This window comes from Saccopteryx bilineata, chromosome 1 (assembly GCF_036850765.1).
Source record: "Saccopteryx bilineata isolate mSacBil1 chromosome 1, mSacBil1_pri_phased_curated, whole genome shotgun sequence".
Classification (NCBI taxonomy): domain Eukaryota; kingdom Metazoa; phylum Chordata; class Mammalia; order Chiroptera; family Emballonuridae; genus Saccopteryx; species Saccopteryx bilineata.
In genome coordinates, this window is record NC_089490.1 from 93,612,432 (window position 1) to 93,628,379 (window position 15,948).

The following is a 15,948-nucleotide window of genomic DNA, read 5'->3' on the forward strand; positions in this document are numbered from 1 at the left end:
CTATAATGTATAAACTTCCCTCTTATTGCTGCTTTTGCTGCATCTTAGAAGTTTTGATATATTATGTTATTCTCATTTGTATATTTTTATCACTTCTTTTATTTCTTCTTTGACCCAGTCATTTTTTTAGAATTATGTTGTTTATTTCCACAATTTTGTGGGTTTCTTTATTTCTTTTTTGCAATTGAGTTCTAAGTTTAAAGTCTTATGATCAGAGAATATGCTTGGTATAATTTTAATTTTTTAGAATTTGTTGAAGTTAGTTTTGTGACCCAACATATGGTCTAATTTTAAGAATATTCCATACACACTGAAAAAAAATTATATAATCTGATGTTCTGGGATGAAATATTCTATAAATGTCTATTATTTCCATTTGGTCTAGTGTGTCATTTAAGACCAATATTTCTTTATTGATTTTTCTGTTTGAATGATCGATCTAAAGCTGTCTATGGTATGTTGAGATCTCCAAGTATGAATGTGTTTTTGTCTGTTTCTATTTTTAGATCAGTTAGTAGATGTCTGATATATTTTGGTGCTCCCTGATTCAGTGCATATCTATTAAGTGTTAAATCTTCTTGATCTAGTGTCCCCTTTATCATTATGAAATGTCCATCTTTGTCTCTTGTTACCTTTGTTGATGTGAAGTCAGCATTGTCAGCTATTAGTGTGGCAACACCTGCTTTTCTTTAGGTGTTATTTGCTTGGAGAATCATTTTCCAACTATTCACTTTGAGTCTATTTTTGTCCTTGCAGCTTAGATGTGTCTCCTGAAGGTAGCATACAGTTGGGTTTACGTTTTGATCCAATCTGCTACTCTGTGCCTCTTTATTGATGAGTTCAGTCCTTTTATAATTAGAGTAATTATTGATGCTTAAAGATTTCCTACAGCCACTTTATATTTTTGTTTTCTGGTAGCTCTGTGTCTCCTTTGGTTCTTCTCTTTTATGTTTCTGTCAGTTATTTTTGTTTGGTAGTATTCCATACTTCTTTCCCCTATTTCTTAATTTTTAAGCTATGTATTTCAGTATTGCTTTTTTCAGGAGTGGTTACTATTAGGTTATTAAGAGAAAATTTTTAATATATGCAAGAGTCCTTTGTCTTTTTTTTTTTTTTGTATTTCTCTGAAGCTGGAAACGGAGAGACAGTCAGACAGACTCCCACATGCACCCGACCGGGATCCACCCGGCACACCCACTAGGGGCGACACTCTGCCCATCCTGGGAGTCACTATGTTGCGACCAGAGCCACTCTAGCACCTGAGGCAGAGGCCACAGAGCCATCCCCAGCGCCCAGGCCATCTTTGCTCCAGTGGAGCCTTAGCTGCAGGAGGGGAAGAGAGAGACAGAGAGGAAGGAGAGGGGGAGGGGTGGAGAAGCAGATGGGCGCTTCTCCTGTGTGCCCTGGCCGGGAATCGAACCCGGGACTTCTGCACGCCAGGCCGACGCTCTACCACTGAGCCAACCAGCCAGGGCAAGAGTCCTTTGTCTTATGAGTGCTTCTGCTCATAAGATCTTTTGCTACTACAGATTTTTATCCTCTCTCCTTTTATATTATTAGTGTCAAAGATTATCCTTGTTTTTATTGTAACCTTGTTGGAACTTTTACTTATAGTTCTGTTTTGTTCTTTGTATTCAGTAGAATAACCCCCTTAAGTATTTCCTGAAGTGGGGTTTTCTGGTGATAAATTCCCTCAGCTTCTGTATGTCTGTAAAAGCTTTTATTGCTCCTTCATATTTGAAGGATAACTTTGATGGATATAGTATTCTTGGCTAGTAATTCCTCTCTTTCAGTACTTTGAATGTTTGGGTCCACTCTCTTCTGGCTTATAGAGTTTCTGCTGAGAAGTCTGGTGATAGCCTAACAGCCTTCCTTTATATGTTATGGTCTTCTTTTCCCTAGCTGCCTGGGGATTCTTTCTTTGTCATTGACTTTTGACAATTTTATTACAGTGTGCCTTGAAGAAGGTCTATTTGGGTTGAGGTAATTCAGCATTCTGTTACTTCTTGGCTTCAAGGATCTAACTCTTTCCATAGGCTTGGGAAGTTTTCATCAATTATTTGTTTGAATAGGCCCTCCATTCCCTTCTCCCTCTTTTCTTCTTCTGATAAACCCATTATTTTTATATTGCTCTTTCTGATGGAGTAAGACAATTCTTGTAGAGTTCTATCATTTTTTTTTAATTCACAAGTGTTTTTTCTTCTTCTCTCTATAGCATCTCTAGGTGACTGTCTTTGATCTCACTGATTCTCTCCTCTATCTTGCCTGTTCTATTAGCTAAACTTCCTGCTTCATTTTTCAGATCATGTATTGAGTTTTTAATCTCTGCTTGGTTCTTTATAAAGTTCCAATCTTCTTGGTGAAGTACTCATTTTGTTCATTTGTTTTTGAGCTCATTAAATTAAAACACTATCAGTGTTTTCTCACATCTCATTATTTTTAGAACTTTAATTTTGAATTTTCCATCATTTAACTTCACAGATTCCATGTGATTGAGATTTTTTTTTCCCTGGAGGTTTTTCATCTTCCTTCTGAATTATGTCTCTTTCTTATGTTGCCAAGGTATTCATTTTCTTTTTCCTTGATGGCATTTGAGAATGGTGTTGTTAAGAAATCGAACAAAAGCAACAATAAATGAATAAGTAAATAAATAAAAAATTAAAAATTTTAATAAGTAAAAGAGGAAAACAAAAAAAAAAGAGCAAAAATAAAAATCAAAAACCAACAAACACCCACAAAATATAAAAATGTAAAATATAAAAATTTTTAAAGATGAAATTCAAAAGAAAAAAAAAGAGATTTCAGTTTTGAGAGGTTTTTCTGTTTTCTCCCAGTCAGTGGCACGGTACAGTATTACTAGTTTTAGCTCTGTAAAATTCCTGGGATGACCTCTGCTGCAACATTGCTATCGCAATGAGCGATGCAGGGCTGCAATCGCAATGATGGGTAGGGAACATTATGAGGGTTTTACAGCTTTAGCAATAGTGATCTCAGGCCTCCAGGTACTCCTCCCCACATCTCAAAAGATCAGGGGACCAGACACAGAGTCTTCTCTTCAGGGGAGAGAGTGGTTCTGGAAAGCTAGCTGTGGGGTTTGTCTCTGCCAGTCTCCATTCCCACAAGGTGAGGGAGGCAGGATCTGTGAGGCCGTTGGGGGGGCACTTTCCTCTGTCTCTGTGCCAAGTGTGGATGGGAGTACTGGCCATGACCCCTTGTTCTGCTAGCACTGTGGTTTAGTATCTTCCCCTCTTCCCCCTCAATCTCTCTGCCCCTCCTGGCAGAAGGAGACCCAGTCACTCTCAGTTTCTCTCCTCTCCAGAGCTGACCACGAGTTTGCCTTATCTTCCATCCCCCTTCTCAACCCTTCCCACCTGTAGTTGGTTCCACATGCGGATCTTTTCAGGCGTAAGCACAACTGGGATTCTTTCATTCTGTTATAGCTGTTCAATTTGTTGACATTTCAAGGCGAGAGGTCAAGAGTATCTCTCAGGCTGCCATTACTCTGACATCATCTTCTTACATATTCTGTCTTAAATTGCTATCACAGAGCCCTGGCCTTGTCCCCTGCACCTGGCCTGGAAGCTCTCCTGAGGCCTCTCCCTGGCTGCAGGGCACCACACAGTATTCCTACCCTCAGGCCAGTAAACAGTGTTATTTTCTCCCCAGGCCTTTGGCCTAGCAGAGCTGGGCTTGTCCAGTACATGTGCACTCACAGACACACACACAGACATACACACAGATACACATACACACAAAAGCATCACATATGACACACCACACATAACACACATCACACACATGCAAATACACTACATACATACAGTAAAAACTACACATACCACACACACATCTCCCACAACTTCACACACATACAACCCACATGCACACCACACATACATACACATATATACACCCTTTTCTTTCTAACTGGTCTCTATCCCATATCACATCCCTCATTCAACCCTCTATCTCACTGCTTGATGATTTTTTCTAAACCACAAATTAGGCTACTTTTTAGTTAAAACTCCTTTCCTTCTTCCAGGGGCTTTCCAGCGTCTTCAGGCTAAAATTCTAGCCCCTTACTACGCTATGGAGGCCATCCACAGTCTGTTGTCTGATGACCCCTTCAGCTATGCCCACCTTCCTGCCCCACCGGCCAGTCTGAACCTGTTGCCCACCGTCCACCCCATGTGGCTCCTGCTGCCTCTACAATGCCAGTCCTCCATCCTCCCCAGAGAGTGCCCCTACCGGGTAGTCTTTCTAAAAACCACACTTATTCCACTTATTCTTCCAACCCTATTCAGAGCTCACCTCCTCTATAAAGATTTCCTGACAACCCTAGTAGTTCCCTTCCTCCAATGACTGGTGTCCTACATCTGTCTCCTCAGCTAGGCAGGTGACCATCTCAAAGTCACTCTATATGGAGCGCTGGATCCGGCACTGGGCAGGTGCTCGGTGAACACTGGGTAGGTGGCACTCACCTTCTCATCCTCCCACACAGATCAAAGTAGAAAACCAGCATGACTACCAGGACATCACCAGCATGGTGGCCATGGCCAAAACCTACGCCACCACCGAGGCCTTCATCGACTCCAAGTACGACATCCGCATCCAGAAAATCGGATCCAACTACAAGGCTTACATGTGAGTCCCTGGGTCGGGGCTGGGGCTCTGGCAGAGAGGGTGGGAGCAGAGTGTGGGGGAATAGAGATCAGAGACCCATGTCCAGTCCCTGTCTCCTCCACCCCAAGCACAGATCCCAGCAGTACATCACCATTGTCCCTTTCTGTCTCTTTCACTGACTTTCTTCCCTGGTCTGTGCAACTGGGGGTTGATGTCCCATCACAGGGTGGACATCTGTCCGCCCAAATGAGGGCTGTCTCCCCAGAGGAAGAAAGATGCAGGCCATGTTTGGGGGAACTTTGAGAACATACAGGAAGTATGTCATAGGAGATGAGACTAGAAAAGAAAGTTGGGGCCAAAACTAGGAGGTTCCGTGACTGCCTTGCTGAAGGCTTTGGAGTTTCTTCTGCTCCCTTCTAGCAGTGATATGGCATGATCTGAGCTGTGTTAGTAAGAAGGTGTCTCTGGGGCCATGGGCTGCAGGGGGGGCTTCTCTGGGGCCGTGGGCTGCAGGGGGGCCTCCCTGGGGCCGTGGGCTGCAGGGGGGCCTCTCTGGAGCCGTGGGCTACAGGGGGGCCTCTCTGGGGCCGTGGGCTGCAGGGGGGCCTCCCTAGGGCCGTGGGCTGCAGGAGGGCCTCTCTGGAGCCATGGGCTGCAGGGGAGCCTCTCTGGACCCAGGAAGACCAGTTAGGAGACTCTATCGGATTTCTCTGGCTGCAAGCAACAGAAACTACATTTGACTAATTGGAGCTTTTTAAAGGAGATTTATTAGAAAACCAAGGATGTTCAAAAACTTAAAACAAACTGACAGAATCACTCAGTTATCAGTTTCAGAAACATTAGGATCCAGGGCAGCCCCAGAGATCTGGGTAGCTAGAAGCAACAGACAGCCTTCATGCCCACCAATGAGGAAGTGAATCTGCCCTACCCATGTTCAGGACTTAAGTCAAGACTGTGCTTCCATGGAGACGGTGCTGACTAGTCCAGCTTGGGTCGCTGGCTTTTGGTCAGAGAAAGGCAGAAAACCAGCATGGAGAGTCCCGCAGAGATGGCATGTCATATGGGCAGGGGCAGTCCCCAGTGGACATAAAGGTGCTCTGACTACAGGGAAAGGAATGAGTGACAGAAAATCCAACACATTCACCCAGGGTGGCTTGAGCCAGAGGTGACTCATTCACACAGGAGCTGTGGTTATGAGGATGAGCAGGGTTCTCCACTGTGGGAGGGCTCAGTCTTTAGAGATGTCTTATCTGCTCTGAGGCTCTCTGTCTCTCATTTTGGAATGTTGCTGTCAGTTCCACTTGAAATGATGAGACCCCAGAGAGCCAATCAGTGCCTGCGGGCCAAGCATTTGTGGAGCCCTGACTGTGTGGATGGCCACATGTCAGAGGACTGCAGTGGCGGGCTCCGGGCAGTTAGAGATCTCTGTGAGTTTGTGCACAGTGGAGCTTGTGCTCTAGGTCAGGGTCAGCAAAGCACAGCCCACAGGCCAAATCTGCTGCTACTACCAGTTTCTGTGAATAAAGTGTTATCCATCACGCCATACCCCGCCATTGATATACGGTCTAGCATTGCTTTTGCACTACCTGGATTGCCTGGACCAGGGGTCAGTAAATATTTCTGTAATAGGCCAGATGGTAAGCTGGGGCTTTGTGGTCCACACAGTCTCTGTTGTAACCACTCCACTCTGACGTTGCCTGGGAAGCTGGAGAAGAGCAGGCAGTTGACCTATTTCCTCCAAAGAGATGGAGCCAGTTCTCAAGGAACCCTCCGGCCCTGTCCTGCTGATCAATTACTCTCTGCCCCCGTGAGCCTGGCCCGACCAGTCACCACTCTCAGATGCCCCTGGGGGATGCCATCCCCTTCTCCCTGCCCCTGTGAGTTAGGGAACATTCCTGTGCAGCCGTCCCGTGCACTCAGGCCTCCACCATCCATCATAGCATTTCCCTCCTCCCCATTGTTAGAGTTTCCACTTGACATTGACTGCACCTTGTCCCAGTTTCTCTTCTTGAGGATTACCTCATTGCCACATTCTTTATGCTGAACCTTTCTTCCCTGACAGCCCTGATTTGTCATTAGTTATGGCGTTTCCTGGACCCTGAGCTGGCCGACATCCGAGGGAGGGGCTCACGTCCAACCTCAGGGTAGAACATCCTCTCCGCCCCTGACCCTTCACCCTCCTCCCGGCCCACTTGCTAACCTGCATGCGGGCCTCTGTGCTCGTTGCGACTGGAGTGTCGTTGTTTCCAGGTCCCCTCAGCAGATGGCTCTAGGAAAAATAAGCGTGTGCTTTCACCTGTGTGTATACACATATCCGTAATTATTTCCATATCAATATTTAGTCTATGTCTAAAGCTAAATTGAGTTCATGCTGATGTCTCAGACTTTCATGTAGTACCACATGGTTCATCTAGCCTTCCCAGATTGCTTATCTGAACTTCCCACTCCAATAGGGAAAACCCTGGCTCCCACCATCCGCCGCCATTTCCTTACATATAAATCCCAGTTTCTGTGTGCAGTTGCAAGACCGTTAACCCACAGCCCTATGAGAACATCACAACTGCAGTATGGGGTTTATGTACAGCTCCTCTGTGTTTAGTCAGACAGACTCTGCTCATTTCTAAGGTTACTTAGGTTGACTGCTTTATCCCCAGCTCCACCCTCCTCAGGGGAGCGGGGCGGGGGGGGGGGGGGGGATGCCATGTATTCACAACACAGATAGGTCCTTTTGTTATAGCCTACATTTCATCCTACATTCCAGTAGCTGCATCTCATTTGGGCCCCAGATCTTTTCTCCAAGCCTGTGGTGGACTCTGTAGTCATAGTTGAGAGTATGAAATTCCTCAGATAGGATTGGCTGGCTTCTGCTGCTAAGTGGGAATGATAATAAAATAATGTACCTCTCATTAGGTTTAGTGAGGCTGAAATGAGCCAGTGCTTATAAAGCCCTGGGACCCACGTCTCACCCATAGAAAGCATTCATTAAATGTCAACTCTCACCAGCATTATCTTCTTGGAAGGAGAGCAGCCTGGCTCCGTTCCTGCTGCCGCTGGTGTTTGAATGCCTCCTTTTCTTGTTTCCGCTCACTAAAAAATATTAGTAGCACCCATTGCACCAAGAGATTTATGTGAATATGTCCCTTTATCACATAATATCCTCTGAGGATGATACTTTAATTATTCCCATTTTACCAAAGAGATAATAAAGACTCAGAGATGTTGACCATAGTTATACAGCTAGAAAATGCTGGCACCCAGATTCAAACTCACATCTGTCTGACCCAAGTCAGTGTTGACCTTCTCTTCCCACAATATAGATCCCACTAGAATAACCCCTACTCATCCTCCAAGACACATCTCAGTAGCTGCCTGCTGGAGTCACATGAAGTGACTCTGGTTTCTTTTTTGCCTCCCCTACCTTGCCTATACTCTGGTTTTATGCTAGTCCACCCTTCTAGGGGGTGAGCAGCCTGAGAAGGGGTCATCTCTGCAGACTCAGACCATTCCAGAGGACATTGGGTGGCCCAGTGAGTGTTTGCCAAATTGAATTTTCAGCTGAGCTGAAATGAATGAAACTGAACTCATTGATACGAAACTTGTCAATGTTTCTGCTTATTGATGTCCCTTAGTCATTATGACTCCTATTGGCTGCCCTCTATTCTCTGCTGTCTTCGGATACATTTTCTTTCCTCTTTTAGAAGGACAGATTTTTGTAGCAATTCCACTCTCCCATCTCATGCTTTAATCTCAACCACCTGCCTGCCCTTGGCCGTAAAACAAACAGCTCTGCTTCTGCCACTTTGTTCAGACTCAGTCAGCCTTTGCCAAGTGTGCGTCAGCCATTGGAAAAGTCCCTCCTCACCTACTACTTGCCAGGTCCCACTGGACATCAGAGTATGAGTCAGACATGTCCCCTGTCATCAGGGAAGACAGGACACTAAAGCCGTCATTACAAGTGAGATGAGCATTACTAAACATTGCAATAGGGTGTAGCCTAGGGGGTATACACTTGTTAGGGAAGGTGGGCTTCCAGGAAGTTACATTTCAGATGAAGCTGGAAGGATGGGTAGGACTGAGGAAGGCAAAGATGGAGACAAAGACTGGATAAAGCAAAGGGGGGAAGGTGTGTGGAGGCCTCGACAAAGGAAAGAGCCCTGGGCGTTGGAGCACCCAAAGGGAGGTCAGTTGTTGCTAGGCAGAAAAGACAAGGGAACTGACAGGGTGATGAGGCCAGAAGGCCTTCCTGCTCTTCACCATGGAAAAGTAATCACACCTCTCCATGGATCACTTTCCCTATATTTTGGGGCTCTCAAAAACTCCAGAATCCCCAGGAGTTAGACTGCCCTAGTTCTTCTCAAAAAAAGAAACCAAGCCTGACCACGCAGTGGCGCAGTGGATACAGCTTCGGCCTGGGTCACTGAAGATCCACGTTTGAAACCTCGAGGTAATCTGCTTGAGTGTGGGCTCATCTGGCTTGAGCATGGGCTCATCCAGCTTGAGCATGGGCTTAGCAACTTAAGCGCAGGGTCGCTGGCTTGAGTGTGGGATCAGAGACATGACCCATGGTCGCTTGCTTGAACCCAAAGGCACTGGCTTAAAGCCCAAGGTTGCTGGCTTGAAGCCCAAAGTCACTGGCTTGAAGCCCAAAATCACTGGTTTGAAGCCCAAGGTCACTGGCTTGAGGAAGGGGTCACTGGCTTGGCTTGAGCCCCCAGTCAAGGCACATATGAGAAGCAATCAGTGAACAACTAAGGTGCCACAACTATGAGCTGATGCTTCTTAACTCTCTGCCTGTTTGTACCTATCTGTCCATCTCTCTTGCTCTTGCAAGAAAAAGAAGAAAAAAAGAAAAGAAGAGAGAAAGAAGAAGAAGCAGCCAAGGTTTGGGGGATTTTATCAGATAATGTAGATTTTTTTTAGTTTAATTTTTGGATTTCAAAAGTGACTTTCAAAAAGACACATAAGATCCAAGAAATAAGGCAATCAACATGAAAAATAAAGCTGAGGACAAGATCTGTACCTAAGAATACACATTGCAATGAGAACCAGATATTTGAATTGGAGCCTCCTAACAGCCAAGGTGAAGAAGGAAAGCAGATCAGTGACAAATGTCCCTAATGCCCTCACTATATTATTTGTTTGGATACAGGAGAACCTCCATCTCTGGAAACTGGAAGGCCAACACAGGCTCTGCCATGCTGGAGCAGGTGGCCATGACAGAAAGGTAAGAGACAAAGAAGATGCGTAGGGAGAAGCATGCCATGATGGAACATGGGTAAGGAAAACAATAAGGAGTCTTTAAGGAATGCCTCACCACCTCTGGGCAATGCCTCACCGCCCACAGAGCACTTTCCTAAGCATGGTCCACTTTATTGCCCATAACAACCTGCAGGGCAGGTATTATAATAACTCCATTTTACAGATGGAAGAAGAAAGTTCAGAGAGGGAAAGTGACTTGTCCAGGGTCACAGAGTCGATCAATGACAGAGCTGAAGACAGAACCCTGATCTCTTGACTCCAAATCCAAGGATCTTTCTAGTCCTGCCCAGCTGCTGCAGGGAGAGAGCAGGGAGTAATTGCCAGTCCCCCGTCCGTCCCCCTGCCCCCCGCTCTGATAGCTGCAGGGAAGAACCCTTGCTAGGGGACGAGGACTACTAGAGTATCCAGTCCTCTCTCAGACTTATTTCCTTCTCAGTGCGAGGAGGGAGAGGTTGTTTTCCTGTGAACCATGAATATGACAGCAGTGTGCTCTTGCTGAAGGTCCCTCAAGCCTCTCTCCCTTTAAACACTGCTGTGGGCCACCTTCACCTAAAGAAGGGCCAGTCACTTGCTCTCAGGGTCAGCAGCACACACATCTTCCTGCCAGCCCAGTGACCACTGCATGCAAGCATGCAATGGTAGCACTCAGAGCAGGGGATTTGGGGTCAGGGACTAAGAATCGAGTACCTATTGCATGCCATGTTGTGCTGAGCACTACAAAGGCCATAGTAAAAAATCCAATGCTTCCCTTTAAGAACTGCCTATCAAGGTACAAGGGTCAGAACACAAATCAGACTGGTTTGAGCCAGAAGGGGGATTTATTGGCTTTGTGGCAATGAAAATTCCAGAGGCACAGCCCCAGGTCAGGCCTTAGGACTCACCCTACCCACTTCAGTTCAGCTTTCTTCTATGCTGGCTCTGGTCCTGTCAGCTCGCTCGCTCACTCTCTCGCTCGCATGATAGCTCACAGGGGCTCCAAGCCACATCCTGACAACGTCAAGTTTGGTGTTTCCCAACCATTTCGGCTAAAGCCTGGACTTGAGCCTTATTCACCCTTCTGCCTGGCTTAGGACACATGACCATCCCTGAACCAATCACTCTGGCTCAGAAAGATGCAGTGCTGTGAGTGGATAGATGTCTCTGCACTGGAGATGAGTGAGACCCATGGAATTCACTTTCCTTCTGCAATGTCATGGGCGGTGTCCCAAGGCCTGGGACAGAGCGCCACCATCCTCTCTTTACAGGAGAAAAATCCCTGGGGGCCCATAAACAAGCCCTGACCCCTCCCTCCACCTGGCTCTACTGCTTGCCAGGTAACCTAACTCCTGGACAAAGCCAGTGATGTGGTTTGGTAGATGCCAGTGTGGAGAGTAGCATGGACCCCATGTTCTCCAATCTCCCCCACATGGCTCCATGAAGTCCCTACGTTGGCCCTGAGGGAGGGGACTGTGCCCCATGGCCTGCACTTGGTAGGTGACCCAGAAGTTCATCGTTTGAAAACAACCTCTAGAAACAATCTCTAGGCCTCTTGCCCTAGGTCCACATGTCCATCTTCTATTGAGAAGAGACCTGACTTTTGAGTGCATCTCAGGGCATGGGTCTCCCCAAGCTGGAGGCCCTCCACCGGTCAGCCATCAATGCCAAATACTGTGACCCAGACCAGAGAGTCCAGGCAAAGCTTATCCCCAAATGTGGCTGCACGTGAGAATCACATGGAAAACTTTAAAAACTTATAGAGATGATTCTCTCATAGGGCAGGGCCCCCAAGTCTGGCTGTCTGTGAGTTTGCTTAATTCTCCTGGTGATTCTGATGTACAACCGAAATCAGATGTAGGTCTTCCCATTTTTCAGATAAGGAAACTGAGGCTGCAAGAGGGAAGGCCTCACCCAAAATTACAAAGGAAAATACCAGCAAGAATCCATGCTGCTGGTCTCCCATGTTGAGGAACAACAAGGTCATGGTGTTCTGACTGAGAGGAAGGGGGCTTCTTGGACTGTGGGATCAGACGGGGTCTGGGTTTAGAAGGCAGCACAGTCTGAGCCCCAGTCGGTAAAATGGGTTAAACCTTCCTGACAGAGTTGTTGTGGGGGTTAAAATGAATGAGGAGTCAGCCCCCCACAGAATGCCTGACACACAGTAGGAAGCTGAATAAGTGTGAGTTTTTATCCTTCCTTTTACTTCTATCATCTCACATGCTACAGGCGTCTGAAGGAATTGAACTTGGAGCCAGGAGATCTGAGTAATCCAGGCTCTACCGCCATCTGGGTTTGTAGCCTCCTCAAGCCGCTCTCCTTCTCTGGGCCTCAGTGGACAGATAAGATGAGAGAGTTGTTCTAAAAGCACTTGAGCCATGATCTCTCCTTATTCCAGGCCTATGGCTCAGAGACACAAACAGACCTCAGAGCAGGCGTGCTCCGTGTGAGCCTGGAGAGTGGGGAGAGAGGCAAGAACATTGACACAGAGTCCTCTGTGACTCCCAAATCCAGCCACCACAGGGGAAGCCAAACTGTCTCCATACAACCATGCCCTTGTTGCAGGGGCTAAGTCCAGTGGGGAGCTCTTTCCCCTGCAAAGCAAACTGGCCTCGCAGCCATCAAGTGGCCAGAAAGGGAACAAAAGCAGCAGGTCCAGAGGGCCAGACCCAGGCTCCGGGGAGAATGTGCTCTTTGTCCCTCTGCAGGCTCCCCTCTAGCCTGGTCCTCGAGCTGGGAGGGTGCCGGGAAGGGGTTTCTGAAGCCCTTTGAACAGTTTTCCCAAGGGAAAAGGACTGCACAGCGAGGACTGCTGGGTGACTGGGTGCCCGATGGCCTGGCTGAGGGCAGGGCAAGTTCCCCACTACTGTGGGGCAGTGAGGTTCTGTGGTGGGACTGGAGATCTCTCCCAATTCTTATCCCTGCCCCCCTCCTCATTCCTCTCTCCTGTCTGCCCGGCCCGCTTTCTATTCTGTCTGTCTGTCTTGTATATCTGTCCCTCACTGTCCATCTATGTTGCCACTTTTTTTTATTGTTTTACCATTCTGTCTCTCCCACTGCCTCTCTGTCTCTCGGTGTCTCTTGTCTCTCTGTCTCCCTTGCCACCAGTCTGTTGTTTCTTACCATCTCTCCACCTCTGAAGAAGCGTATGTGGCACTCTCACTGCCTGTTTTTCTGTGTCTGTGTATCTCCATCTCTCTGTCTCTCTCTCGGCTCCCTCTTCCCTGCTCTCTCCCCTACACTCACCAACTGTCTGTCCATCCCTGCAGGTACAGGCTCTGGGTAGATAGCTGCTCGGAAATGTTTGGTGGCCTGGATATCTGTGCGGTCAAGGCCGTCCACAGCAAGGATGGCCGAGATTACATCATCGAGGTGAGAGAGGCGTGCCAGAGGGGAGGGTCCAAATGTGGTCTCTGGCATGGCCAGCTGTGTCTTGAGTCATGTCCTTGGTACCTTCTGCCTTCACACACTGCCGCGTCCCCACCCTCAGCTGCAGTAGAGCCTTTGTGGCCAGGGTTTCTGAGCTGAGCCTCCAGAGCTATGGGCATGAGGTTGGACAGCATTCTCTAGCCCATGGTTCTAAGAGGGCGAGCCCATCAGGCTGGGAGTTAGTGAGAGTCTGTTTCATGGGGCCTCTTAGATTTTCTGTGTCCAACTGTGCAAAGTCACTGTGCAGAGTTCCCCTCATCTGTTCATTCAACAAACATGTACTCTGCGGCTATCATGGGCTAGGCATGGGCACAGCTCTGGGGACACAAAACAAACAAACATGGGTGTGCAGGCCAACAGGGAAGAAGGGCGATAATCAAGTTAGGGCAGGGCACTGAAGGTTAGGAAAGAAGACACAGCTGTGCATGGGTGTGAATGGAGAAAAAGATATAGAGAAATTAACTGTAAGAGAGGCTTGAGGGGGATGCTAGAAGATCTCCCACAACCTGCTGAGCCATACCTCTCACAGGCCCACAACCCCTACTGTCCCCCACAACTGTCACCTACAGTTCTTTTGTCCTATATCCTCCCCCTACCATCAACTTCCCCTCTGTGCTTCTCCCAATCCTACGATCCCCCTCTTTCCTCCCTGGCTCCTCCCACTTCTCTGTGGCCCCACAATCCTCCTCTACCACCTCCAACCCCCTTGGTGTTTCTCCCAATCCTACGATCCCCCTCTTTCCTCCCTGGCTCCTCCCACTTCTCTGTGGCCCCACAGTCCTCCTCTACCACCTCCAACCCCCTTGGTGTTTCTCCCAATCCCACAATCCCCCTCTCTCCTCCCTGGCTCCTCCCACTTCTCTGTGGCCGCACAGTCCTCCTCTACCACCTCCAACCCCCTTGGTGTTTCTCCCAATCCCACAATCCCCCTCTCTCCTCCCTGGCTCCTCCCACTTCTCTGTGGCCCCACAGTCCTCCTCTACCACCTCCAACTCCCTTGGTGTTTCTCCCAATCCCACAATCCCCCTCTCTCTTCCCTGGCTCCTCCCACTTCTCTGTGGCCCCACAGTCCTCCTCTACCACCTCCAACCCCCTTGGTGTTTCTCCCAATCCCACAATCCCCCTCTCTCCTCCCTGGCTCCTCCCACTTCTCTGTGGCCCCACAATCCTCCTCTACCACCTCCAACCCCCTTGGTGTTTCTCCCAATCCCACAATCCCCCTCTCTCCTCCACAGCTGCTTTCGTTTCTCTCATGCTCGCACAATGTTCCTCTCTGCTCCTGGGCTCCTCTTCCGTGCCCTCTACCACCACAGCTCAGTGACTCCACTGCTTTCCCCTAAAAATATCACTCTGGCCTTAGAGCTCTCCTTTCGCTCCCCGACTTAACAGCACACCCACACCCTACACTCTCCAAAAGCACCTTCTAATACTCCCCTCCTGGGGCTTCTGAAACCACAGCTGAGGGGTAGGCATGATGCTGACACAGGACAGGACACGTGAGGAAGAGCCCTGTGGCTGCCCCCTTCCCGGGTGTGGGCTGCCGATGGGAAGCACATGGTTGGGATGACCACAGGAGCCGACGAGTCCTTCGGGCCCTCGTGTATGCACCGCTCCCTGGGACCTACAAGGCTAGGGACCAGGTGACTCGCTGGGCAGGGGCCCTGCTGTTCTCCAGCTGTGCTGGGAGGACTTCCCACTCCTGCCAGGGAGTGGGCGCCCTTGGAGGTGACGGGGACAGAGTCTGGGATGGATGCAGCCTCTCCTCCCCAGAAAGGCTATGTAGCTCCCACGGGTGAGTTGCATCTATATTTGCAAGTTTAGTCCTACTCTGGGAAACGGCTCCCCCTCAAGCCCAGGAACAGCTTGCCTCTGTGGGCCACCACACCTGAAATTCCCCCAGCAACCGGCGGTTCTCAGAGGAGGAGGTGAAGGAGCTGCATGCAAAATGGTGAAGGGCCCTCACGCTCGCTCCCCAGCAGGAGCCAGCTGATCCCTGGAGGAGCCGTCCTCTCCTTCTGGAGGTGCCCTGGGAGCTCCACCCCAGGGGGAACCACGGGCCCTCCTGCTGGGGCACTGCATTTCTTGGATCTCTCCTGTCAGGACCACCAGACACGAAGTTAGGTCTGGCACACAGGCAGCCATTCATTCATTCATTCCTTTACCATTGAGCCCAGATCCTGGCTGCCAGCCCCTGAGCCAGGTGATGGGGATACAGCGATGAACACCGCCTCCTAGAGCTCCCATCCAGAGAGGGGGCTAGCCATCAGCAGGAGGGGGGCTACTGGCCTCCCCCCTCTCCATCCTGTGAGTTGAGCCCCTTCTCCCTGCATTAGCATTATCTCTGCCCCTAAAGCTCCTGGCTCCCTGCCTCCAGACATTCAGAAGGGTCAGAGATAAAAGACCTTTCACATGAAAAAAAAAAAAAAAGATCAAACTTTGTGAGTTTGGACTTGAAAAGACAAGAAAACAACTTTCCAAAAATGTTCCAGAAGAAAAAATTTTTTAAAGATGGCTTTTTCAGATTGTTTTTATCTCTCAAAAACATTGAAGAGTTGTTTCCCTTGCTTTGGGTTTAGGGTGGGGTCAAGGGAGAGGGGAGCTTGCTACCAGGAAGATAAAAGGTATTTTTCCCCAGTCTGGAAAAAAAGTAAAAGATCCAAAAAT

General features: G+C 48.5%; 1 protein-coding gene across 1 annotated transcript in view; it reads left to right on the forward strand.

Moving 5' to 3' along the window:
* The window catches only part of SYN3 (synapsin III), a 443,069-nt gene that overhangs the window by 407,173 nt on the left and 19,948 nt on the right, over positions 1-15,948 (forward strand). Inside the window, exons 8-10 of the mRNA XM_066259929.1 lie at positions 4,502-4,644; positions 9,773-9,847; positions 13,125-13,227. Of these exons, the coding sequence (XP_066116026.1) occupies positions 4,502-4,644; positions 9,773-9,847; positions 13,125-13,227 (321 nt within the window). The remainder of the gene's footprint in view (positions 1-4,501; positions 4,645-9,772; positions 9,848-13,124; positions 13,228-15,948) is intronic.